We start from the raw sequence: 26928 nt of genomic DNA on the forward strand, positions 1-26928 counted from the left end.
GCGATATATCAGTTACTTTATTCATAACATAATTACAGGGAACTTGCTCACATGTGAAAGAGAAGGCAGCCAGATATTCAACTGTTAGGTGTTCAGTGACAGCCCTAAAAGGACTCAGTGAATTCTGAGCAAAAGCTCAGTGTAGAGGTGTAGAGTTTATTTGCTTCAAAGAGAAAGCATCAGAAGACAGTTGGTTTTAGGACTCCAAAAAAATAGCAGGAATGCATCTATTCTTTTTATGATTTGACCAGCTATTACCTGCATGCAATCCCAATGGCCATGACTAGAGTCATGGTAATTCCTCCTCCTTAAATACTATGGAGTTCCACAGGATTATGATCACAAGTGCTTGGGCGCACAGGGCCTGCAACTCTGCCATGATTTTATGTGGGTTTTAATCTCCTGCATGCAAGCATCCTTCCTGCTTGTACAGGATCTGAGAGACATCTGGTCTGAGAAAGCCTGCATCAGGCCAAAGGTTCTGGGGAAGCTAAGCAGCCATTTAATACTACCGACGCTCACTTAACATGGTCCATTTTTTCTCCACCATCCTTTCTTCCCCCTACAAATGGATGCACAACTTAAAATGCCAGGCAGTTGTTACACTTTCCCACGCTATTGCAATTCTTGGATGTGCAAACGTCTGAATGGCCATCCAAGTTAATAACTTACACACATATGTAAAGAGATTGGTCTACCTTGCTATGTGAATGTGCCAGAGTTGGCATCCATTATGCCTACATTTCTGAGGTATGATACTAGACATGTTTCTTTCTAATGATTTGGACCTCTCAAAATTCTCTTAAGTTTTGTAAATAAATACACCAAGGACATACTGCGTGGATATCCATGGGATATGTGTAATGCAGCCCCGACAGCCGGGGCATCGGTGCTCTGTGTAACAACCAGAAAGTACGAAACCGCAATACTGTGACATGAAAAACAGCTGAAAAGATGATAAAATGCAGTGAGAGCAGTTGTAGCAGAAGGCAGCTCTCCTTTCTCTGGGCCTTGTCCCCTCTAAGGATTTAGAAATACCAGAGGGGGTTTAGAGGAGAACGAAAGTGAAATGATAAGCTCTCAGGGGTGGATCCATCAATTAAAAGTACACACTGAACTCCACGCTATACGCTTCGATGGCCAATGCCTCTGCACATAGTCTTTAGCTCCTGCTCTCAAAAAACGTGTTGGTGACACAGGTTTTTTAAAAGCCTGGGAGTTCAAAATGTGAACAATCAATGTCAAAAATATTTACATAAGCAAAACCTTATGGCACAGAGAAAAGAACAGTTAGACAACAGACATGGCCTATAAAGGTTGTATGGGGCTGGAAGAAATTGTTTACATTTCCTCACTTTCTGTAAGACCAATGACATTATTTCAGAAGGAAGAGTTTTTGGCTTCTTTCATCAGACAATGTTTATGGCAGTGAAAAATACAAAAATTGGAGAAAGGCAAGCGCTGCTGTTGTGATGGTATTGAAAGGTAGTAGAATAGAACAGTTGCAGTTGGCAGGGACACACAGGGATCATCTGGTCCAGCTGCCTGAGCACTCCAGGGCTGACCAGGAGTCCCAACGCCTCTTCTCACGGCACTGACAGGCATGGGGCGTCGACCACCTCTCCGGGAAGCCTGTTGCAGCCTCTGACCACCCTCTCGGCACAGAAACGCTTCCCAGTGTCAAGGCTGAGCCTCTGCTGAGGCAGCTTTGAACCACTGCCACACTTTGCGCCCCTTGCTGGATCCCAGGGAGCAGAGATGAGCACCCCGTCTCCGCTTCCCCTCCTCGGGAAGATGTAGAGAGCAACACGGTCGACCCTCTGCCTCCTTTTCTCCAAAGCAGACAAACGCAGCATCCTCAGCCGCTGGGCATCCCTCTGGCGAGCATCTGCCGAGACGGGTCCTTTCTAAGCAGAGAAGAAGAAATGGCAGTGCCAAGGCTGGGTCTGGACGAGCAGGAGGAAAGCCTGTGCTCGAGGCCAGCAGCATGGTCACCTTTCCCTGGCTGCTTCCCAGCGGGGCAGCTTGCCGCCTGTGCTGGTGCCTGGGGTTGTCCTTCTGAAGGCGCAGGACTTATTGCTTCCCCTTGCTGCAGTTCCTGTGGCTCCTGCCTTGGCAGGGTCCGACCCTGGGGTGATGCAGAGAGCAGCACCAAGCTGCGACTCAGTGCAGGAGGAGGGGTCTGGGTGCTGCCATAGCGAGGCTGCAGCCATCCGTGCAGGCTGGCAGGAGAGCAGGGCCCCGGGGAGGTGGGGGCAGAGGGTGCGGTGAGGAGGAGGCCAGGCCTGGGGTGATGGGCAGTGGGGTGTGGGCTGGCCCTGGACCCCTGGCTGGAAACATCTGCCCCGGGACCAGCTGATGGCCCAGTCCTGGTTTGGCCATCCCACAGGGCAGCCTCCAGGGTCACTGATGTGGTGCTGGCCTCTTCTTGGCAGGAGAGGCCTCGGAGCTGCCAGTCTTCCTCTTTGGGGGTTGCCGTGTCCCCCCACGGGAGCGTTCAGGGCCCTGGCTGGAGGTGGAGGGCCCGGGCACAGCCTCCCCTGGCTCCTCCTGGGGCTCTTCTTGCTCCACAGGGATGGCAACGGGAGCAGAGGGGTGGCTGCTGGGATCCTCACCAGTGGCAACGGGTGAGGTGCCGGGGAGCTCGTCTGCGCTGGTTCTTGCAGGGCTGCTGGTGGGGGCTGGGCTGGGAGTGAGAGACCCTCCTTGGGAGGCAGCAGGGCCAGGGGCACCCGTGGGGCTGCCCTCCCGCTCCCCGGCAGCACGGGCGTCCTGCCAGCTCCGCAGAGGGTGGGTGTCTCTGCTGCGCCCTTGCCCAGCGACACGTGCAGGCTGTTGCACACGTGTCGCCCTGCGGTTTTGCAGGGAGACCCCCTGCATGTGGCCCGGCCCCTCTGTATCCATGCCGTGGTTGGTTAGGATGCCAAAGATCTCCTCTTGCTCCTGATGGACCCAGCGCTGCAGGATGTTGAGGAGCGTTGGCTGGTTCTGGAAAGAGTTCATCCAGTTTGGGGGCTGGAGGCCGCCCACGGGACGCCTGGGCACCCCTCCTGCAGCCCACCGTTGGGATGCTCCAGGGTGATGGAGGTTGTGGGCGGCTGGTGGTCTGGGAACTCTTCCCGCCTGGCGGACGGCGACTGATGGTGTCATGGGTGGTGTGAGGACATGCTCCACGTAATCATCATCCTCCTGCACCGAGTGCAAGACGGAGGTCACTGTCCTCTTGCAGAGGGGGCACTCGGGCTTGATCTCAGCCCACCGCAGGATGCAGGGGTAGCAGAACCGGTGGAAGCACGGCATGACAAAGCCGGGCTCCTCGCAGCTGCCAAGGCAGATGGGGCAGCGCTCCTCCAGCTCTGTGACCATGCTCTCCACGTGCTGCGGTGGGCTGGGGGAGCCGGGCATGTCGAGCTGCTCCCTCTCTCTGGCGCTGCAGCAGTGGGTGTCGTGCTAGAAAAGGAGGAGAGGCCAGGGTCATTGGCTGGGCCGTGGAGGGGTGGCAGCAATGCCCAGGTCCCTCCAGAAGAAAACCCTCCCAGCTCCCCAGGGTGAGGTGTCCCGTCCCTCCCAGCTCACCTCTGCTGCTGTGAGCGCGCCTCCTGGGTGCCCCGGCTGCCTGAAGCTGGCAGGGCCAGGGAAGGTCCTTCGAGGGCTCTGGGATCGGCCACAGAGAGCTGCAGCGAACAACTCCCCAAGCGCGACACCAGCACCAAAGGCCTCGCTCGACACTCCAAACCTCACGAACTCGCTCAGCCGGAGTGCGGGCACGAGCCGGCTGGGTGAGAGTCGGCGCCTGAATATAAGCAGTGAGGGACGCCTCATCACAATCCATCGCTAGCTGACGTCAGAGTCCATCGCTAGGTGACATCACTGTTTATCGCTTGGGGACCTCAGAACAGGACGGCGTCGCTCACGGCGCTCACCCCGACAGCGCTGCGGCCCCAGCAGTCGCGTCCGTGGTTACCACAATGCTCCTGCCCCCCCCATCCCCCCTCCTCTTGGCTTGTGCTGGGAATCGGCGTTTCGCAGCAGCGACACCTCTCTAGGCAGCCTCTTGCAGTGCTGGACCACCCTCGCGGTTAAGAAGGTTTCCTAATGTCAAAAGGCCGGTTCTTCACCCAGCACAGTGTGCCCCTGCTGACCTCACAGCTGGATAACTTGTCCCGAAGGATGCTGAGGGATGGCATCAAAAGCCTCCCTAAGGTCCAGAAACCACATCCACCGTCTTCCCGTCACCCGCTCGGCAGGCCGTCTGGTAGGAGGATCTCCGATGAGTGAGACGGGGCTTTCCCTGTGTGAAGCCCTGCGGACTGTGCCCGGTGATGGCAGCGTCCTGGAAATGCCTTCCCGTAGCTCCGAGCCGGATCTGCTCCAGCATTTTTCCAGGTGCTGAGGTTAGACTGCCAGGTGTATGGTTTGCTGGGTCTTCCCTCCACCTTTGTTGTAAATTGGAATAACTTCGACTAGCTTCCAGCCAGCAGGGACCTCCTCAGACTCTCAAGACCTCTGGTAGGTGATCAAGAGGGGTCCTGCCATAACATCCACAAGCTTGTGTAGTACTCTGGAATTAACCCCACCAGGTCGCATGAACTTATGAACATTCAGCGGTTACAGCTGGCCCGTTACAACCTCTGTCTCCACAAATGGAAAGTCACTGTTCCCACAGCTGTGGTCCTCCAACTCAGAGGACCAGACAGCCCAAGGTCTATCATGGATATTAAAGACTGAGCCAAAAAAAAAAAATGCATTCAATGCCTCTGCTTTTTCTGCATCTGGACATCCTCTTGCCATTCAAAAATCCTTTCTTTTTGTCTCATACAACAATAGCCAGTTTCAACCCTAGCTGAGCTTTGGCCTTCCATGTTGTCTCCCTGCATATCCAACTGATGGCTCTGTGGTCTTCCTGTGACGCCCAACCTTGCTTCTAGAGATCATCCAGTCATTGTTTGGTCCTGAGCTCCAAGAACCTGTTCAGCCAAGCTGGTCTTCTGCCCCTGCTTGCTTGACTTGCAACACAATGTGTCGGCCTGCTCCTGTGCTTTTAAACGGTGGTCCACAAAACTGACCAGCACTTACTGACCCCCGAAGCCCTCAAAGGCAGATTCCCAGGGGGTCTGTGAAGTAGCTGCCTGAGTAGCTTAAAGTTTGCTCTCTTGAAATACAGGGTAGCAACTCTGGTGAACTTTTTTCCCACTACACTGAAAATTTTGAACTCACCCATTTCATGATCAGTGTGGCCAAGACAGTCAGCTAACATCGCACCTCCCATGAGTCCTTCTCTATTCACAAATGGCAAGTCTAGGCAGGCACCTTTCCTAGTCGGCTGAGTACTTGTGACAAGTAATTACGTTCAACCAACTCCAGGAATTTCTCAGACTTACTTGTCGCAGTAGTATGGTGTTCCCAGCTGACGACTGGGGAGTTGAAATTTCCCTTAAGGACAAGGGCTACTGATCCAGAGATTTCTCCCAATTGCCTATAGAATAACTCATCAGTGCTAATGTTAACAGGTATGGAAAGGACGTACAGTCTTTTGGCTTATGCATTAATCTATTCCAATTTGTACATCAACAACAAATTTCTCTGTAAATCCTAGCAACACAGTGAGAGATACATGGAAACTAAAAAGAAGGCCTTGTGTCTGAGAGGCCATTATGGAACTTCCCATGTTTATGCAATATGCACTATACTCTGCGCTGGCCTCTTCAGGTATAGCAAAAACAGAAGGGGGCTTGTAGATGATGTGCAGAGGGAACAACATCACCTGCAGTCTGAATTCTTTATAAACTACTCTGTTTTGTCAGAAGTCTCTCATGTTCTTAACAAGTGCAAGATTATGGTTGAGAAGGAAACTGATTTCTCTACCTTAAGAGAAATGCTACAAACTCCTCACTTTTATGTATTATGATCATGCTTGATGAGATTATACTTAACATTTAAGAGCATGTCAGACTGCACAAAAAGTCAGCTGGCTCTCAGAAGATTACTTCATAAGCAGGATGTGATAAAATTAATTTGAGTAGTAAGAAAAGCCTAAGAGTCTCCTGGAGCCATTTTGTTACTTTTTGTTACAATCTGTATGTATGACATTCGCTAATCTGATGCTTTCTATCACTAGCTTGGTTTGATGCAATTCTTCATTGTTTGTTAACGTTTATTTTTCTTCCGATAATGCTGCTCACATAAAACTCACGTGATAACGCTCCTTAAGGAAGACACTCTCTTTCTGTTCATTGTGGGCTCAAGAAATTGCAGAGGGACTCCATGCCAGAGTCTCCTTTCTCAATACCATGTCTTTATAATGCGGCTGGAAGTTAACTTTTTTCCTAAAAGAGCACTGGAGTTTATCAGGGTAACAATAGCCTAAAATACACTGCTGCTGCTCAGGAGGCATTACTGCATGTCCCCCAATCATTGACTAAGATGTTTTTTTCCCTTCTCTCAATTCCCATGAGCAGATCTCAGAAAGCTTTCCTCAGTACCAGCAATCTAATTGAAGCCGCTTCATTTTCCCATCCATTGCAGTTAGTTCAGATTCCAGATGCTCAGATTTTCCGTAAATTGCTGAAGCTATCTCCTAAAATAAGGAAATCACACGGTCATTAGTTCAGTCCCATGCGCGACCCTTGACTAAAATCTCAAATTAGCCAAGGCCAGTTCTCTTGACTTCAGCATCGTTGCTCAGTTTGAAGTGTTTCTTTGTTCAGTCACCTGCTCCTTCATTGTGTTTATCTGTATCTCCTCCAAAAGCATTTATGGGTATCTAAGCATAAATGAGTAAACCAAATTAAATTTAAAAAATGAAAATATATAGAGCTGATCCAAAAGAAACTTGACCTCCTTGTTTACTCCTGCTCTCCAGACTCTATCTCTCAATATCAGTTTGAATATTATGGTGTGTTCTTATACACAGAATGCTTTCTCAGTTCTTTCCTGACTCTGGTGTAGTGAGATAATCTCAATTCTGCTACCTTATTGTGGCTTTAATTTAGCATAAATTTTCTGGCAACATTGTATTACTTGATATTTACATCAGATGAAGGAAACAGGATCCAGCCTTCCACAAGGATCTCATTTTGTTATGGCAGAATCTTTTTGTGCAATGTGATAGGGGTGCTGGCAATGAGGAGAATTTAAAAAGGCAAAGCAACAACAGTGTATTCTTTGTCATGTAATGGTGGTTTGGTAGCTTGGGCCATATTTGTTATTCATTATACAAGTCTTTCTCTACAGAACATGGTGTAATAACTAGCTTTCAGTCTTATTTTCTTGGATTGTCTGCCTCTGCTGTGTTAAATATTTTCTGCACCGTCTCTGAAAATGCTTGGCTCAAAACCTGTGGTTATTTATGTTGTAGTTACTTCATAGGAATAAAAGCTTTTTGTTGCCACTAGAATCCTTTAGAAGAGTAAGTAAAACTTGCTCCTTGGAGAGGTACTCCTTAGAGAGGTACACAAGGCTTGGGACACAAGATAATTTTTTTGTTGTTGTTGAAGACTGAATACACACACTTTTTATACTCGTTCTCTTTCACTGATTGAGCTGAAGTTACAGTCCCAAAATAACCACAGGGCAGTTGCCTGCATATGGCAAATGGTGCTTTTCCTGAACTGCAGCAGATTCTCTCATTGGAATTTCAATCAGGACCATTCATGACTATTAAAGCACTTAGGTAAAGGAAAAAAGAAATAAAACTACAGATGCCAATACATTTTATTTAAATTCAAGGATGTCTAGAAGTCCAAGGGCAGTCTGCAACTCACTAAAAGATTACTAAATCTGAGATATGAAAAGAGGGACAGGTTACTGGAATATGAAGTGCTTTTCCTGGAAATGATACAGTGTATGTGTTTGCCTATCTGTCTATAACATGAAACATGACCCAAGCACGTTTTTCCTGTGCAACATGTTAAGTGTTGCATGGGTTTTGAATATGTATGTAATGGTGAAATACACTGAAAAGCTGCTTTTATGGGCCAACCCATTTTTCTCTCAAAACTTGTCAAAATCCCTTAGGAAACAATAATGATAATTAATAAACAGGTATGTGTAACAGGTTTTGAACCTCAGTCCATAAGAAAATGTTTTGCATATGGTGTTAAGTAATTTTCCTAACACTGAAATTGCATTTCTGCAGCACTCCAAGCTATTTTTTCACAGTTTGATGCAGAAGACAGTGTTCAAAACTTCTGCTAAATTTATGCCTTAGTACATTTCTGAAGCATTCACTAGAGAAATGGGAGCTCTTCTGTTCTTGTCTGTGACCATTTCACCACTCAAAGGTTATGGGAAAGAACATTAAAATGGGGTAAAGAGCAACAGAATATGCAATGAAATCAAAAGAATTTCTCTCAGTGTAGCTGATTAAGTACAGCATCAGGCAGAAAGTTAAGTAAACATACAGTAACAGAAAAAAAATCCTACACTGGGGGAAAGACTCCTTTGGTTCTTCTAATAAGAAGAATTGCTAGATGGCAAGTCTAATTCTCACAAGAACTTTGTTGCAAACTTTGTACTCAACATTTGGAGCTTATCCTGTCAAGCAGAAAGTACAACCACATGCGGCATGAGAGAAACATTTCAGTTTGTATGACAAATGTCACTTGAAAATCGGCTTTGCTTTTAATTTAGAACATTGTAAACACATCAGGAGAAACTAGTTTTGATCATTTGCCAAATATTGCACAAGTATTTAGACTAATAAATAGCCTTCTATAACAGGAAGTGTACTGTATATTTTATGTGTTCCCACAATTTTTAAGCGAGTTTCATCCCTTCTGTTTCACAGATGTTTCTAGAGAAAAAGAAAACTAGATAAACTAGCATATACTGTTATCAAAAAAAGCATTTCAATCACCAGCTAAAGATTTAGGGAACATTAAGAGTACATTTTAAATAAGAGCACATTTTAATTAGACGGTTTTGCTCACTGATTAGTCTTTCAGACCCCAGGTTAAAGTCATGCCTTACTGAATAAAATATGATGTATCGTTAAGAAAATAATCATAGGGTCTATCATCTCATTATTTGCATTGTGTAAATTACGAAGTAAGGCATATTCCAGCTGTTAGGAAAACCAACTGGTCTAGTTTCCTACATCATTATTAAATCACATGGATCAGACCTACGAATGTACAATGTACCAAATACTCTGTCTCATGCCACTGTTACCAAGGCTCTGATATGCACTGTGAGGGTTTTGTTTGGTAAACTTTGCGCTGGACTTTCCCTTTTGTATCCAAAATGTCACAGGAAGGAAGTAAGCCCAAACAACCTCTACATCTTTTAGGCGTGGCAAAAGCTCTCTTACTTATGTCCTCTACTATCCGTCTTGAAGGGTTGATAGTATGGAACAAGCAAAAGTTATTCCAAACATGGGAAGAATATTTATACTTTTAACCCTCCACGTAAACTGCATGGGGGTGGGGGTGGTACATGTTAGATCAAGGAACACATTATTATCTTTATTTGGGTTTTCACAGGAGAAAAATCTGTGATTAACAGAGGTATCTTCAACTAAATTCTGCAGAAATTTGGTGTGGCTTTGGGGAGGGTACAGGACAGTATGCAGGCTGCTCAGCAAGCTCCTGGAATGACTTAGTAATGGTGCTTTGATGCAGTCAGTGAACTTTGCAAACAGGGAAATAGTCTTTAAAGTTGGATTCTAACCAATGAGTTTGAGAATGTTGAAAATGTAAAGTGGATCAGAGTGACGATGACATGAGAGCTGATCACTTTTAAAAAGAGATGGAGAAATATAAAATGAAATCAGCACAGACTGAAAAAAATGGAGAAATCAGGAAGACAAGTTAAGGAAGTGGAAGGTTTAGGAGAATTGGCAAAGAAGTGATACTAAGGACACAAAGTAGGAGATGGGGAATGTAGGAAGGGAGCAATTTGCTTAATGATGGGTTTCACTGGCACCAAGCATAAGCAAAACATACAGAAGGTGGAAACTAGGTTCAGTTATGTTGGTGCATATGGAGGTCTGAGGTAGAAAATGAGCTAGATACACCAACAGGAATGAGAAGCATATATGCACATCAGCACTGTAAGACTGAGAAGGGAATTGCTGCTCTGCTACAGGACAGAAAGGAGGAACTAATGATCAGTAATGCAGACAAAATTTAAGGGTTTAATATTTTTGGATTAGCATTTTCTAACAAAGTTAATGCAAGTACGTGGCCAAGACAACATCTGTACAGGACAGCAGAAGAATACTTCAGTGAGCTGGATGCCTTCAAATCCACAGGGACCAAAAAATTTCAGGAATTTGTGAGATTCTTGCTTAAACAATTATCCAAAGCTATCTCAGATATTACAGTAGCTGTTCTTGAGGAATGGGGTGATGCTCTGGGGGAAAAGAAAGAAATATATTGCTTCTTTCAAAAATGGGGGGCAAACTGAAAAATTATGGATCAATCTACTTGTAAGCACTTGAAAGTTAGTGAGGAAAGTAGTGAGAACAAACAGGAGTTCATCATGAACACACTAAGCTACCTTACTCTGCCACAGGGGTACAAGCCATGGGGCAGGGAAGAATAAATAGATGGTATATATATTGACTACAGTAAGATTCTTCTGTCTCACACGACAGATCCATAGTAGGCTAGGGAAGTGTGATCAAGATGAAATTGCTAAAATGAGGATGTAAAAGCAGTAGTATACCTTGTGGTGAGTCAACAGTTTTTAATTGCTAAACAAAAGCTAGACCAAGTGGGATTTTGCAGTAGCCTGCACCTAGTTTAATCTCTTAAATATTTCCATTAAAACTATGAAACAGTAATAATGTGTGTATTAAATTTGCAGGCAATTTGGAGCTGAAAGACACTGTCTATAATGTGGCAGACAGGTTTAAGATTCAAAATTACATTGGAGAAATTGGAGAAAGGATATGCAAGTGAATGGATGATGTTCCACAGCAAATGCAAGATACTGTACTTAGATGAGAACGTCCAATCACACAGTTGCGTGAAGAGCAGCAACTGGTTCATGACAGGCCTCCACATGACCTGTGACATGTAATGGATTACCTGTGATCATGGGTTAACAAGATCATGCTCTTGGAAGAAAGCATATTGGAACATACAAAGAGAACAGCTTAGAAGGTGCAGATAGAAATTCTGCATTAAGACTTTGGGTGTTTTCAGTTTTGGATGCTGACTTTCATGAAGAAGGTGAAGCAAAGTCCAACCAATGGCAGAAAATCCAGAATATGGCCATTAGAAAGAGCTCATCAAATGCAGGACCTACAAGAAAGACTGGGAAAATTGAGGTTAATTAACCTAAAAAAAGAAAAGACTAAGGAATAATACTGATAAGAATCTTCATGTACATAAAATGTTGCTGCAAAGAATAATGTAATTATTTATAGTCTATTGAAGAGGCATAAGATGAGAAGTAATAGGCTTCAACAACAGCAAGAAAAATTAGAACTGGACATTGAGGAAAACTCATAGAAAGGGTTGAGAAGCACTGGACCAGATCACTTGTGAAGGCTGTGAAGTCTCCATTGCTGCAAATTTTTAAGACCACCTCACATAAGGATCTGTCATGATTTTATTTTCTTTTTAGGAAAGGGGATAAATAGATCTATTCCTTAAAGATCCTTTAGCCCTACCTTTGTGCAGTTCTGTAATCTGTCTTGGTTCTAGTTGCTTACCTCCTTAAAAAGTTTCCTTTGCCTCACAGAATTCATTATGTATAAAAATTAATCAACATTTGCAATATACTTGGGAATAGTGCTGATTGGGATTGCTGTCGTCTTAGTATAATCAACAAAAAAATGTTTAGATAATTGTCAAGGGATTCACACACTTTTCTATAGCTATACAAACCACATGTGTCCCTACTTAGGAATATAGGCTCAGCTGTACGTGGATTTACTATTGCCAGAAATATCACAGAATCATAGAAGATCTCAAATTGGAAGGGACCCGTAAGGATCACTGAGGCCTGCCCCCTGCTCTTTGCAAGACTACCTAAACCTAAATCATATGACTGAAATACATACAGTGGTGGAGATGCTGCAGGAGTCACTGGTATGTAGAATAAGGAATCATATTCCCAGTCCTTACTAAGAGGGGCCAAGATGATCGTATTATTTCAAGTCTGGCTTTCATTAGATGTTTGTGTTTAAATCCTCTTCCCATTTCCATTTCATCAAGTCTTTTATTTACTGCAGCTTATCACTATCATTACAAATAAAAACTCACAGAGTGAAGTTTAATATAATTGGATGATGGTTTTTTTTTTATAACATGCAAAAACACATATATAGCCATTCTGATTTGGTCTGGATCTGACTTCAGCCACTGTTGAAAACATACTGTTCCCTAATAATACATGAAGATGTCAGGTAGTGGTTTAGCTATCTCTGCTCCCGAAGTGGTTTTTGAATTATGGTTCTATTTAAGAAATAGGTGTCTATTATAATTACACTTTTTGAAGGGATTATTTAACTTTTATTTTCATTATCTTTTAGAGTTGCTACCACATCTTGACCTGTATCCAGTTCCTATGTAATTAAACACTTTATCACCTCATCAATTCCTTTTTGAAATGTCAAATTACCACTACTATTATTTTATTACATAGCAATAAGAATTATATTGGTAAGAAGACCCAATTCTCTCTTGAAAAAGCTTTAGCTCATTGAATAAAAATTTGCATAGAGATCTAACTAGGAACTTGATTTAGTTCAAAAATGCAGATAAACAGAAAACTATGATATTTCACATTTATGATGTGAAAAAGCTGTATAGTCCAAGAAAGATGTTTTTGAAAGTTTTTAGCTATGCTGTAGTAGTAAAAAATGTATGAATTACTTTTTAAAGATGTAATTCTTAAGAAAAGGAATCTGTAATTCTTTTGACTAGGCTTTATTTTTTCCTGAGCCTTTTCTGCACTTTGATTTCAGACAATGAATCACAGACACTACATTTGGAAAAATCTAGTTCAGTCACATCTACCATCAATGCAAATGAACATATTCTTCACTATTTTTCCAGGCTAATCTAAAAACAGTCAAAGTATTCCCACGCTTTCTTTCATTGATACAAATCAAGTGTTTTTCCTCATCCAGTTTAAATACGAATTTTCTCTTTCTAGCTGTACCATGTACCACTGTAAATATACATCTGCCTAGATGCAGCATCTTTACTTTCCTTGCCACTTTTACATCTGTCACCCCTTTTCAGTTACCTCACCTTTTAAGGAACATGCCTTTCTCAGAGTGAGGAACTGAAATTTTCTAAAAATAAGACCTTTTTGTGTATTTGGATTAAACCAGATAAAACAATAGTCACCTTCAAATGCAAGGGATTGGAATTGTATTGTGTCTGTGTAATTACATGGTTTATGAAAAAATACATCTAATTTAGCAAAAAGGCGGAGGACGCAGAAGAAATATTCAGAACTCGGATTAAAATGATACACAAAAACATAAGGAAACCTTTTTTTCAGGATAAAATAAAGTGAAATCCTCACCCTAATGTAGTTAAAAGGAATGTAGCCATTGAGTTCAGTGGCACAGGATTTTACTATGTTTATCCTGAAACACATTCAATACTTTGAAAGTTAATTTCATCTGAAGACACAGTGGAGGTCTTCTACTACTTTGTCACAGAGCCGAATGGATAAAAAATGTCTTGCATGAATTGCCCAACAATAATCCAATTTCAGTTGTCTGCTTTAATTTAAAACCCCAAATTAATAAATTTAAAGTGTTCTGTAGTAAAGATTTCCAACATATGTAGGACTGAATATGTATTTTCTGATAGTCAGTTAAAAGATAGTTTTTTTGCCCAAATTGTTTTGTTGTTCATCTGCCAAGTCTTGTATAAAGAGTTACTGTTTTTGTAAATCTTTGGAAACTCCTAAGCGTATAAAGTAATTCAGTAGCATTATAGCATAACAAAAAATATACCCAGCAATGTTAAGGCATAACTGGGGAATTGAATCTGAGCATCTAGGAAACCATTTAAGGGAAAAAAGCATTAGCAAATGCATGTTATTTTGCTTGTGTAATTTGTCATTAAGAAGAGAAAAATAAGTATGTAGGTCAGAGGTGAAAGCTTAATTTTAAAAAAGTCCTTTCCGGTATTTTTAGCACTTATTAGAAGGGAAAACGGCAGGTCTTACAATCTCTTCTGGAATTTTCCTGGGAGAGGATGAAAATGTACTCACTCACTCTTGCAGGGGAATTGGAGTTGTTGAGAGCAGATGACATTTACTTCTTTCCATTTGACCTAATGGAAACCCTCTTACCTATGATTCCTGTACACAAGGTTTTGTTAGAGAGGCAGACTAAGGGAGGCAACAAGGTCACCTACAAATTCCCTCAGAAAACGTGTAAGTCATTTCATAGAATCATGGAATCATTGAGGTTGGAAAAGACCTCTAAGACCATCAAGTCCAAACGTCAGTCCAACACCCCCAGGACTCCTAAACCATGTTCCAAAGTGCCATGTCTACATGTTTTTTTAAGACCTCCAGGGGTGGTGACTCAACCACTTCCCTGGGAAGCCTGGTCCAATGCCTGACAACCCTTTTGGTGAAGAATTTTTTCCTAATATCCAATCTAAACCTCCCCTGACGCAGCTTGAGGCAATTTCCTCTTGTCCTATTGCTTGTTACTTGGGAGAAGAGACCAACACCCACCTCACCACAACCTCCTTTCAGGTAGTTGTAGAGAGCGATAAGGTCTCCCTTCAGCCTCATCTTCTCCAGGCTAAACAACCCCAGTTCCCTCAGCTGCTCCTTGTAAGACCTGCTCTCCAGATCCTTCACCAGCTTCGTTGCCCTTCTCTGGACATGCTCCAGCACCTCAGTGTCCTTCTTGCAGTGAGGGGCCCAAAACTGAACACAGAACTCGAGGTGCGGCCTCACCAGTGCTGAGAACAGGGGCACGATCCCTTCCCTACTCCTGCTGGCCACGCTATTCCTGACACAAGGCAGGATGCTGTTGGTCTTCCTGGCCACCTGGGCACACTGCTGGTTTGTGCTCAGCCAGCTGTCAGCCAGCACCCCCAGGTCCTTTTCTGCTGGGCAGCTCTCCAGCCACTCCTCACCAAGCCTGTAGCGTGGCATGGGGTTGTTGTGGCCCAAGTGCAGGACTGGGCACTTGGCCTTGTTAAACCTCATACAACTGACCTCAGCCCATTGATCCAGCCTGTCCAGATCCCACTGCAGAGACTTTCTATCCTGGAGCAGATCAAGCCTCCCACCCCATTTAGTGTCACCTGCAAACTTACTGAGGGTGCACTCAATCCCCTCATCCAGATCATTGGTAAAGATATTAAACAAGACTGGCCAAAAAACTGAGCCCTGGAGAACACTGCTTGTGACATGCTTGCTACCAACTGGATTTAGCTCCATTCACCACAACTGTCTGGGCTGGGCCATCCAGCCAGTTTTTTACTTAGTGAAGGGTACACCCATCGAAGCCACAAGCCACCAGCTTCTCTAGGAGGATGCTGTGGGACACAGTGTTGAAGTCTAAAGCCCAGGTAGACAACATGTACAGCCTTTGCCTCATCTACTAGGCGCGTCATCTGGTCATAGAAGGAGATCAGGTTGGTCAGGCAGGACCTGCCTTTCGTGAAGCCCTGCTGGCTGGGCCTCATCCCCTGGTTGTCCTGCGCTTGCCTGGTGAGCTGACTCAAGATGAACTGCTCCATAACCTTTCCGGGTACCGAGGTCAGGCTGACAGGCCTGCAGTTCTTTGGATCCTCCTTCTGACCCTTCTTGTAGATGGGCATCACACTGGCAAGCCTCCAGTCACCTGGGACCTCCCCTGTTAACCAGGACTGCTGATAAACAACACAGAACGGCTTGGCAAACTCCTCTGCCAGCTCCCTCAGTAATATCAGGTGGGTCTCATCCAGCCCTGCCTATGACTGACATGGCCAGCATTGCGAAGAATTAATTGATCTTGCACCTTATTGTTTGAAAACTTTTATGAGGTGGGTTTGGACAACACAAATTGAGAGTCTGAGTGAGTTTCCTAATACTCTTCCGTCCATCTTTGATGTCTCTCGTATGGATAGCTATGCCACCTCAAAGCAAATAATTTTTTCACATTTATCCTTAAGCTTTTGCAAACTTTCTATGTGAGGGCATGACCTGAACTGATTCTAATGGATCATACAATGTTATTTGTATTATTTTTGAGAATCGTGTACAGCTATATGACTATCTTGTTACTTCAGAGCAGTTCATCGCTCCACTGAGGGAAAAAAAGCAGCAATTTGCAAAGACAGTACCGTGTTTTATAGTCGCTATATACAAAATGTAGCTTTAAAAGTGGTTTCAAACAGAGTAGAAGAAAAATAACATATTTGCATGGATTTAACTTCTTCTATGACACTGCTTCAATACTACCATATGGCATCCCTTTTATCCAGAACATACCTGTCTTTTTGTACGGCTCATTTCTAAACTGTAGGCCCTCCAAGTTGGAAATACCGCAACTCAGCCAGTTTGCATGGGCTCTGATGAGAGGCAACAAAAAGATAAAAGTTAGCAAAAGGCAGATGCTTGGCATTCCAGTGATGTTACTGATGAAGTGTAGCACTCTGTAACAAGACATGGAGATGACACATAAGGCTAGCTGGCATATCTTTCAAGACAGTTTCCTCCAAGGCCAATCTTAGAAGTGACCAGGCCATTCTAATTTAAACTTAGCGAAAGCCTGTGGCAGGCATTCAGCATGGCAAATCTTAGTCTTAATGGCTAAATTTATTACAGTTGTAATACATTCTATGATGTGGGCAGGTGCAGAAATGTAAGCGGCATCTGACCATAATAGGAAAGTTTTCTGCTTTTGCCCTTCACATACAGAACAAAACCAGGGGGTCTGGATGAACAACACTGTGCCAAAGTCAGCCTCCAAGTAGCTAAATGTCTCTAGCCTATTTTGCATCCCCCACACAAGTGTGTGTGGGCATGCTTGTAAATTTAATGAAGTGCTGACTGAAAGTTTATGCCGGATTGCCAATTAGACACTAATAAGCTAACCTTAGGTAATATAAAATCTTTCTTATTATAAAGATGGAATATGTTAACTATAAGCAACCTCAAAGTGCCCAACTTTATAACATTGCCAAGACTTTTTTTTTTCCACAGTACAAGCTTTTCCTTTTAACATCTTGACTCAATTTGCTTCTTTTCTGAAGTCACTGTGACCTCTCCATTGATTTTAATGGGTTTTGGATTGGGGTTTTAGATGTGCAGCTGTTGCTAATTCAGGGTAACTATTCAAATACTGCAGAAAATTAGTAAGATGGAGTGGTGTGTAAATTTATCTTGTATGATGACCTAGCCCAGAAGATAGAGCAGAGGACAAGAGGGTATCTATTCCTTTTCCTTCGATCTCCGAGGTCACATGCAAATGGTGGTTCTCCACATATTCAGGTCTAGTTGCCCAATCCAACTGTGTCCTGGCTCCAAGTTTAGGCAAGATTGGAGCACACTTGTCCCTCCACTAGAAAGTGGACAGAATAGAAAGGGTCTACCATATGCTTCCCCTCCATCTTTTATGAGTCCACCTGCATGATGCATCTTTAATGTAAACACGGTGGCCTCTGTTACTCTGTACAAACAGTATAATCGTCAGTTTTCTCAGGCATAAGAAGTGAACTTTTACTACATTCTCCAAAAAGTGAGCTGGGTATCATGACACAGAGCATTTCAGCACCCAACTTTTAGTACACCTAGTTGCTCTGCTGTGTTCTTGGGCTTTTGGAACCTACTTGCCCATGAGAAAATGTGGAGACTTGAGAGCGGGATATCCAAAATGCATGTAAGCAGCAAACAATCTAAGCTAGCCAATAGGGAAATACTGAGGAAAACAATATATTCCAAAAATTTTATTCTATTCATAAGGCTCCTTATGTATCTATGAAAGAAACTGCTTTGCCACTTACTGGGATTTTTACAAATACATTTGGAAGGCTGCAGCATCTCTTTATATCTTCTTTTTCCAGAAATTGCTCTGACTTCAAATTGTTAGGATTAATCTGTTTCTTACTTTTGTTGCTAATTTTCTATTAATGACAGTGCAACAGCTGGTTACATTCTATACTGGGATTGGAAAAGTAGCTCACTTGGTGCCACTGAGCATCTTGTAAGTGCATTGTTTCTCCAGGACATACTGATTTTGACAAGTCTGACAGACCACATAATACAGCCAGTAAGAGGTTTGCAGCCAGCCCTTGAAATTGAAGTCTTGCATACAGTAAAAATTACTAAAAACATGAAAAAGCTGATCTCAGAGAAATGTCACTTTGTTAACATGCCAAAATTAATTGGAATAGATCTTTAAATGGTACTTCAAATGATTTTTTTCAGTAATAAAAAATCGTGTATGTGCCATCCCTTAAGTAAAACTTATTTATTTTCCTGTTCTTTTTATTAAGAAAACCCACCTATCTTCACTTCTTGTTCACTATTGTGGATATTTTGTGCACTTCTGTTTTGGTATATGTGATAGTTCAAGGTGTAGAGGTTTAGAAAACTTGGTTTTATGATATGCTTGTACAAGGTTTTTACATATAACTCTACAAACATGACTCTATTTGAAAAAGAAAATTTTATAGGAGGATTTTCCTCCAACAGACTTAAATAATAAATCACCTTACACTTTGTCTATCCCTGTCTACTTTTTCCTTTTAGCTTGTTACCTAAGCTTTGCTATTTGAACAATGGTGATCTTCTTCTCTAGCCCCATTTTCTTTTTATATTTGATCCCATCATGAAGTTGTAACTGAATTTGTGACATCAGTTATTTCCACGGCAGCAGACTGATGCTTTAAACATAGGATTATGATGAATTCAACACAGGATTGCATAAAAGGAAAACAAAGCTATAAGCAAGCAAGATTTTATTAGAGTACAACAGTGTTCTGTTAAAAGGGTGGCAAAAGGAATAAATGCTGAATACAATTCCACTTTTTAACATTACAGTTCTGTGTGACGGTCCATACATTGAGGTTATTTATTTCAGATGTTCACAATAGTTGATGTAACATCTGTGGCACTCAGATGTTGCCAAAAGTTTCAGACATATGCATTAGTTGTGTTCTTACATATCTAATGTAAGACACAGTGGGTTTTCCTGACTACTTGCAGTTGTGAGTAAGCTCAGTAGAGGTAGCAGGCTCTCATCACCTCTGAAAAATCATCCTTAAAACATTTCAGGTCAAACTCTGAAAAACTGGAACACAGACAACCACTAGGAAATATGGCTGTACATTAATTTGTCTTCGTAAGTTTATATTAATTAAGAAATGCCATAGGTTTAACATATGATAAAACCGCTTCTTTTAAAAAACATTTTTAGTCCAGCACAATCTAATATATGTAATGAAAAAAATATCTTGCTTTCTGTAAATGACATTCCCTTTAGCTGATTTCCATTATGAAGTGTCTTGAGTATAATCCAGACATACAGATGGATGTGGATTTCTTTTGGGTCAAATTCCTGTTCCCCATTTTCCAGGCTAAAGGGCTACTGGTTGCATTAGAAATTTACTAAAAATCTCATTCCGGGGTCAAAGCAGACCCTGGTAAGCAGGGACATCTCCTCAGAGGTTCCATCTGGTTTCTACCTCATCCCATACTGCATAGCTCAACTGAAGCTATACTGACATGGCTCATAGAGTCACTGAGGAACCAGATGCTGTGGTGATATCAAAACTACAAAGAAAACCACAAAGCTTTATTATATTGTCAAAGAAGCTATGGTATTCTATGCTTCTGTGCAGTGACTACTGGAAGGACTGTCAGTTTTAGTCCTGCTGTGCCCGAGATGCATGAAACCAAAGTAATATGGCATGCCTCCCCTAAGCTTCACTGACAGAGGATGTAGAATGAGGGAAGAGAAGGATGCCAAGCATGCTTCATATCTCTGTTGCAAGGCATATCAATCTGGAGAACGTAACTAGAGTCTGATTAACACACGGATTAAGAATAACTCCAAGAACTGTCCCAATATACCTAATTGTATTAAACATGTATTCCAGTGTTCAAAGTTTACTAGCTCTTCAGAACACCATGGGAATTTCTTTCACTAGAGCAGCTTTAAAATACTGTTTCAGAACATGGGAACATCCCATCCCTCTTTGTATTTTTAATTCTTCCATATATAGTTAGACTGTGTATACCACAGGAAAATGGCACATTCGAAAATACTTCAGTGAAGAAGGAAACCATATTCCTAAATTTTTTTTCTGGTACACTGCAGAAACAGCACAAATACTACAAAATTTCTGAAAGTTATGGGTCATTGCTGAAGTAGAAAACTGTGGGCAATATTAACCTAACGTTCTGGCTTAGTCTTGGAAACCTGGCTTAGGGTTTTTTAAGTCTTCCACTTTATTGAGATGCTTAGATACATAAACGTTTTTTTTTTCCAGCTGCTGCCAGGGTTCAGAAGACACAGTATATTGTGTTCCGTTTAGCAGACAGAACGTACTTCACAGGGCATAATGCAACTGGAATATAATTTCACCTTCCAGACATAAAGTGACATACACAAATAGATACTCTCTAGAAAGAAAATGTTAACCATGACTCTGAATACAGGTTAATTTTTGTAGATAGTTTTTCTTCAATTGATGCTTAATTTTCACAAATTGCAAAAAATGATTCCTAGATGAGATCCTCATTTTGAGGATCTACAAAAACATGTCTTTAAAGAATGTTAAGAAATCAGAAGTCTGAAAATTGCTGTGTTGGAAATGGCTGTTTACTAGCATTGGTGAATAACTGTACTCAGTCTGTGCCTAGGCATATAAATAACTAGCCACTTAGTATATATCTTTTATTTTCACATACCAATTGCTAGGCTTATTGTCCTTGATCTTAAGGATCTTGCTTTCTTACATAGCCAAATGTGTTATACTGGGATGTTTAAATTGAAAAAAGGTTGCGATTAAACCATTTTAACAAAACATAGAGTCCTTAGCTTATGTAGATCCCAATTCATGTATTTTGTATCCATGTAAGATATAAAGTCTGTGATCATTTAACCTTTTGCTCTGTCCTGGAAATTTGGGTCATAAGGTCATTCAGATTCTTTGACATTAGAAGAGCTCTTGTCTATTACAAAATAAGCTTTCGCTGAAAATGCTTATTCAGCATATCAGACTGTCCTAATTGCATCAGTATGTAGAAAGTAAAGGATGCAGGAAAACACAGTTAAGGTTAGAATGTAAAAGATAACCTAGTCTAATGAAACTGAAAAGAAGATAAAAAAACCCCCAGTGTTTTCCCCATATGCCATGAAAATTAATGTGACGCATTTCTTAGAATGAAACGCACTCAGTAAATCTCTGCATGACATACTGTTAATCATAAAAGACTGAAAAAGAAAACCAATGAACATAAATACATTTTACATCATAATAGCGTAAAATTTATCTTGAGTGATTTGTGCAAAATGTGTCATATTTTTCAAGCAGTAACTATGCAACTGATTTTCTTCAAAACTGCTGCAGCTTTTAGCAGAAAGGTAAACAATATATTAAACTTTTCATCCACTGTAAGCTCAGTTATTGTTTAGACATAAACCACCTTAAAAAAATAGTTGAACAGAAGGAAAATGTAATTATGCTACTTTAACTCCTCACTTGCTCATGAACAATAATAATGAATTCCATCTGAAAAAAACAGTCTGTGAAGTGCTGTTGATTTTTCTATAACATTTTATAACTTGAGCATAAAAGACCAGGTTTCTCTTAGCTCCTAGTAGGGACATGGATTTCATGACAAATGTATTGCCTTTAAACAGTGCAGAGTTTCCTGGTAAATTCTTTCCAATAGAAAATACATTACATCAGGACAGAAGCATGAAAATATTTTTCATCTCCCAGTTGTAATGATGACAGTAATTTTAAATTTGTTTCATTGAGAGTTCCACTGAAATGTCCTTTATTACTTTAATTCTAAAACTTTTAAACAGAATATTATTCAGATTAATTGCCTCTTTATTTTACCTGATGCTTGTTTGGATAGAAACCCCACTCTACATTTAGATATTGTTTTTATTGTTAGTAATTCTTTGCTCCAAAATGCTTCCTTCTCTGGGCTAATACCTAGTTCTATTTCATTCTTTGAGATAGCACAGATTTGACAGGATTGTTTTACTGCCTCCTTAGCAGCAGTCCAGACAGCTTTTTACCACACTTAAAGTCACCCTGGTAAAATTGGGAAATCCATTTTCTGCTAGAATTTCATATCAACTGTCTTAAATCAAATGCCAATTACATCAGTAGTGTTCCACCTGGTTTCTGTGCTTCTTGTGCAGCTTTCACTAACACCCCCTATACAACATGAGACCTTACCTTCTAAGCTGCCAAAGCAAAGATCCTCTAAGATACAGTTAACAATAATGTTGGCTCTGGAGTTCTTCAAAAGGATACAGAGGAAAGAGGAATACTTCTTCACACAAAGGCTTGTCTAGAAGGCTGATCATTAATAAAATACACGATTTTAACAATATCTATGTATAGTTGAACACGGTACATTCACTGTAAGAAAAATATTCAATGATGTTGCAGTTTGCCTGAATGCATAGTTTTTTAACTGTGTGGTAAATGTCTGTTCTGCTAAGCTATTTTAAAAACTCAAGAAAGCTTTTTAAAAGCTTTGGCAAAAGGAGACGTATCAGCATTCAAAAACTTGGCGTTGTAATTAGATATAAATATCCCTATTTTTAGGAATCTCCACTGTTGGTCAATTTTCTATTTCCACTATATTTGCTTACATCTAGCCCCATAGACATAAACACCTTTATTTCATGCCCTTTTGGGATAAACTGTGGGTCTTGCCCCAAAAGAAAACATTCTATGTATTTTCTTCACTACATGTCTGCCCAATTCCTGTTTTAAGTCCCTAAGGCCCTCCTCATGGGCTGATCTTTCAATATTACGTAGTTGTAGCTCTGTGGCAACTACTGCCAATTTACCCATGCAAGAGGCCTTGCTCAGCACGTTTATGTTCCTGTAATTGTTTTAGCATTCTGTCTTGTTTGTGATCTGCAGAGGCTGGGTAGACAATTTGGTTGTTTCTACCTTCCACGTTTGGGAAGTAGGATTTTAAGAAGTCCCTTGTGTAACTGGCTAACATATGCCAGGCACTTGTCAACTAAATCAATCCGATGCAGTTGTCTCCATTTTCAAGGTGCAAGAGCATAAGCACAAATATATAGGGTTACCACAAATGCAAAGACAAAATCTCTCCTGTGCTCCAAGGCACAAGTACATTTTTCAACAACACGTTGGAACCAGGTAACAAGTGCCATCTAAGCAAACTTGTAAGCATACCCAAGTAGACTGAGTTTAGTAAGAATAATTTCTGAAGAGAAAAAGGGAGCTGTAAAAACATCACATATCTTAGCATTATAATCTCAAAGCTGCTCTGAGCAGAAAGAAGACAGACAATCTAAGGAAACAGCTGCCTCCAAAACATACTGAATGGGCATGGTGCCAGAAAGGGAATACGCTGTGTGTGCTACATGCTTATTAATAATATATAACAAGGGACTTTGCTTCAGCAGTATCAGTGTTAAAACAAGATCAAAAAGGCTTTTAAAAAAAGTTAAAAATCAAGATTGGAAATGCAAGTGTGCTAACTGGGTAACATAATAATCAGTAAAATTCTGCCATTAATAAAAAGAAACTATGTGAAAATTAGAAGAGACAAAAGCCCCTGGCAGGTGGTATGAAATTGAAACAACCTTTATAAGCCAATTTAGAGAGCAGGTAGCTAATGTGTCTCACTCTCAAATATCAAGCCACTTTACAGTGTCAATTAATTTCCAACCTGTGAGAAAGACAAGAGATTTAGCTCAAAAAGCCAAAATTGGGTGCTCCATTTTCACCCTAAAACATGTTCCTTTTTCACTTCAGTTATACACTGCCACGGATGTGCTCATCCAGGAAATATGAAGCTATTTCGTTACACCTCATCTACAAAAAACAATGTAAGAAAATCAAAGCAACTTAGAACAGATGAGATTCCTTCTCATCCTCACTCCCGCTTCATTGTACACACTGTTTGCACCTTTTCATTGTTACCTGCAAATTGCATATTGGTTTAAATACATATGCAATTATTCTTCTGTCGCATTTCAAATGTTTTAATAGTATTTTATTAATACTAGATGCCTAACTGAACATCTACAAGTACTTTCACACTCCTTGATTTTAGGTACCTAATTGAGATCTGAAGTTTAGAGGCCACACTCCTCCGTTATACTTAATTAAGAGCGAGATTGTTCCTCTAGAAAGTGAATCATGGCAGGTGCCCTGCACTAAAGCACATTGAACAATATTGTGCAGAAACTCCTCTCCACTAACCATGCAGGCAGACTCCCAGTTTCTGCACCTAAATACTGTGCTGCCTCAGTTGCAACAGTACTGCATCAAAACCACAGAAAAAGTAAAAAGCCCCAAATCCCCCTCCCTTCAGACTATATTTTCAAACAAAAGCCATAAGCAAAGCAAAAAAAGGGGTTGCGCATTTCCCTTTCAGTCTCAGTCCTGTACAATGTGAGAACCTGTAACCTGCTCTGAATGGGCTTTCCAGGGTAATTCCAAATGTAAAATTAATTAGGGTGAAGGACCTTCAAGTTTTTTTCCCTTGGATTAGATTATGACTGAGTGACCTTACTAAAAGTAACAGCCAAGTGCAGAGAATTGCTGAGCTATTCTCCATCTACATTGGTTCTATTTTCATTCACGTTCACATTGCTTCTCTGGGCGTAAGGGAGGCCGAGTCAAGATTTATACAGTTGTGTTAATCAATTTATTTTACCCATCACCAAGTATCAATATTTGGATTTCAGTGTCCAGAAGCAATCAGGTTACCAAGCAATGCTGTATGTTATTTAGATACTTACTTAACATTTTTTGTTCTAGTTGCTCCATTTTTCTTCTTACTAGGATATATGTTTAAATTATAATCTGCATCTCAATACACTCTCCCTCTGTAACTAAATGTGCTTTCCATGTACTACTTTGACTTTAAAGCTGTGTTGTTACAACAAAATCACAGTGAAAAAAAAGCCAGGGAACAAGAGAATATGGAAAGCTTTGCTTTTACCAAGAGTCCTGATTCATACTTGAATGTCAGAGCAATGGGAGGAACTGAATACACAGTATTAAAAAATGCACTGTAGTATTAAATTACCAAAATAAAACACTTATATGAGTATCGTGCAGTTTTAAGCATTTATACAATTCAAAGACAGAATGACCCACTTGTAGCAGGCATCTTCATGTCTCTTGTTGCCAAAAATTTGAAATTTCATTAAAAAAATTTACTCTGTAGAGTGCAAAAAATCTTCAAGAGCTTTAATTTTGCTATATTACAATGACAGCTCTTCATATATGACAATGACCACTCTTCACAACCATACTGTTTTCAAAAACACTGAAGAGGTCATTGGAAATAAAATCTTTTGTCTAGATGTAAACATGCCTTAGCATTGTAGATGTGGGAAACTGCAGAAAAAGTGAAATAAAAATTGTTTTCACTTCTTAATGCTAAGAGAGTAAAATCAAACAGTGTAACAGGCGTAAAAGAAAACTGTACTTCTAAAGTTCTTTCAGCTTTAACCATGACTGTGGGTGTTTGTACAATAGACACAAGGCTGCTGGGCTTGATTCCGTATGCTGACCTCTGCTCAGGGAAAGTGTTTGCGAGTCCTTGAGTCTGGGAACCGTTGCAAATGACAACGGTACAGAGACAAGAAGTCTGCCTTCAGCTTCAAGGCAACATTATGGTACTGTAGTGAATCTCGTTCTGCTTTTAATGTCTTTGTATCTTATCCTGTGTCTTTTAGACTAGTGTTGTATGTTTCTATTGACATAACTGGGTATGATTTTTCAAAATTCGTTCTCATAAAACAAAACATTCTACAGCTGTGAAGAAAATTTCCAGGACAGGCATTCTTTACGCCTTTCTGCTGGAAAAGTCTTTAGCATACTGCAGGCACTACTGAACAGGCTGTTATTCTCAAGGTATAGTCCTGTTCAAATAGTAAAACATAATAAATGCAAGGCAATGGTCTGCTTGTTCCTCCCCACTACATTTGCCCTTCATGATGCTCTACGAGAACAAGCAGGACATTATTTTTAGACTTTCATTTCTCCAGAAGGAAGGCAGTGGAGGAGCTGCTAAGCAACTGCGTGAAGGAGAGGAATGCAGTAGCTGGTTTTCCCAAACAACCACCAAAATGGCTCCATCTAAGCCTCTGTCTAGAAGCGGTACAGATTTTTTCCTCTGATTAAGTAACACTGAATTTTTGAAAACAACAGGGGGTGGGTCAAATGCATGTTTTCAATTCTTAAGGCCCAATTCTTCCAAGTAAATACATGTGAAAAAGACAAATTTCTCAGCTTTAGGAGCCTCTATACTGTCCTGGATTAATTGCAGCTACAGCAACCTTTCCCAAGTGCTGTGTAAGGAGTCAAAGTGAACTTCTTCATTTGTATCTAATATATGCATATACTCCAGCCCAACTAAATGTTATACTATTAACACACGGATCGCTGAAATTCTGACCTTTTGAAACAGGTCATAATGGTCTTGTAACACATGAATTCACAACTAAAGATGGCAATTACCTCCCACCTTCACCCTTACCGCTCATATCCTTTGACTCGCTTCATGCTGGCGGGCCCGTCAGCATGCATTGAAGGCAGGTAGACACCACGGGTGGTGTTGCTTACACAGCTAAACCCAGCTCTGAATACCAAGTTGTATTAATTGGATCCTTACTTTTGCAAAGCAACAGTAATTCCGAGTACCCAAAAAGAGGAGGGTGCGTGCAGATCGAGAGGGCAAAGCAGAGCAAGCAGCCTTTTATCTCTGTGCGCAGAACACGGTTATTGGCTGTAGTTGCTTTGGTCAGTGCTGACA

General features: G+C 41.3%; 1 protein-coding gene across 2 annotated transcripts; it reads right to left on the minus strand.

Moving 5' to 3' along the window:
- Window positions 1–26917, minus strand: LOC142050742 (uncharacterized). Of its 2 annotated transcripts, none has more exons than XM_075079835.1 (3): window positions 26788–26917; window positions 16414–16493; window positions 1–3450 (listed from the first exon to the last, which is right to left on the minus strand). In XM_075079835.1, exons 2-3 carry the CDS (start codon window positions 16432–16434, stop codon window positions 2404–2406), a joined length of 1068 nt encoding a protein of 355 aa, XP_074935936.1. In that variant the 5' UTR covers window positions 16435–16493; window positions 26788–26917; the 3' UTR covers window positions 1–2403. The 2 variants fall into 2 exon arrangements, with proteins under 2 accessions (XP_074935936.1, XP_074935937.1); XM_075079836.1 differs by having other exon boundaries at window positions 1–6577.
- Window positions 26918–26928: the final 11 nt, after the last annotated feature.

The sequence above is a fragment of the Phalacrocorax aristotelis genome, chromosome Z, assembly GCF_949628215.1.
Source record: "Phalacrocorax aristotelis chromosome Z, bGulAri2.1, whole genome shotgun sequence".
NCBI lineage: Eukaryota > Metazoa > Chordata > Aves > Suliformes > Phalacrocoracidae > Phalacrocorax > Phalacrocorax aristotelis.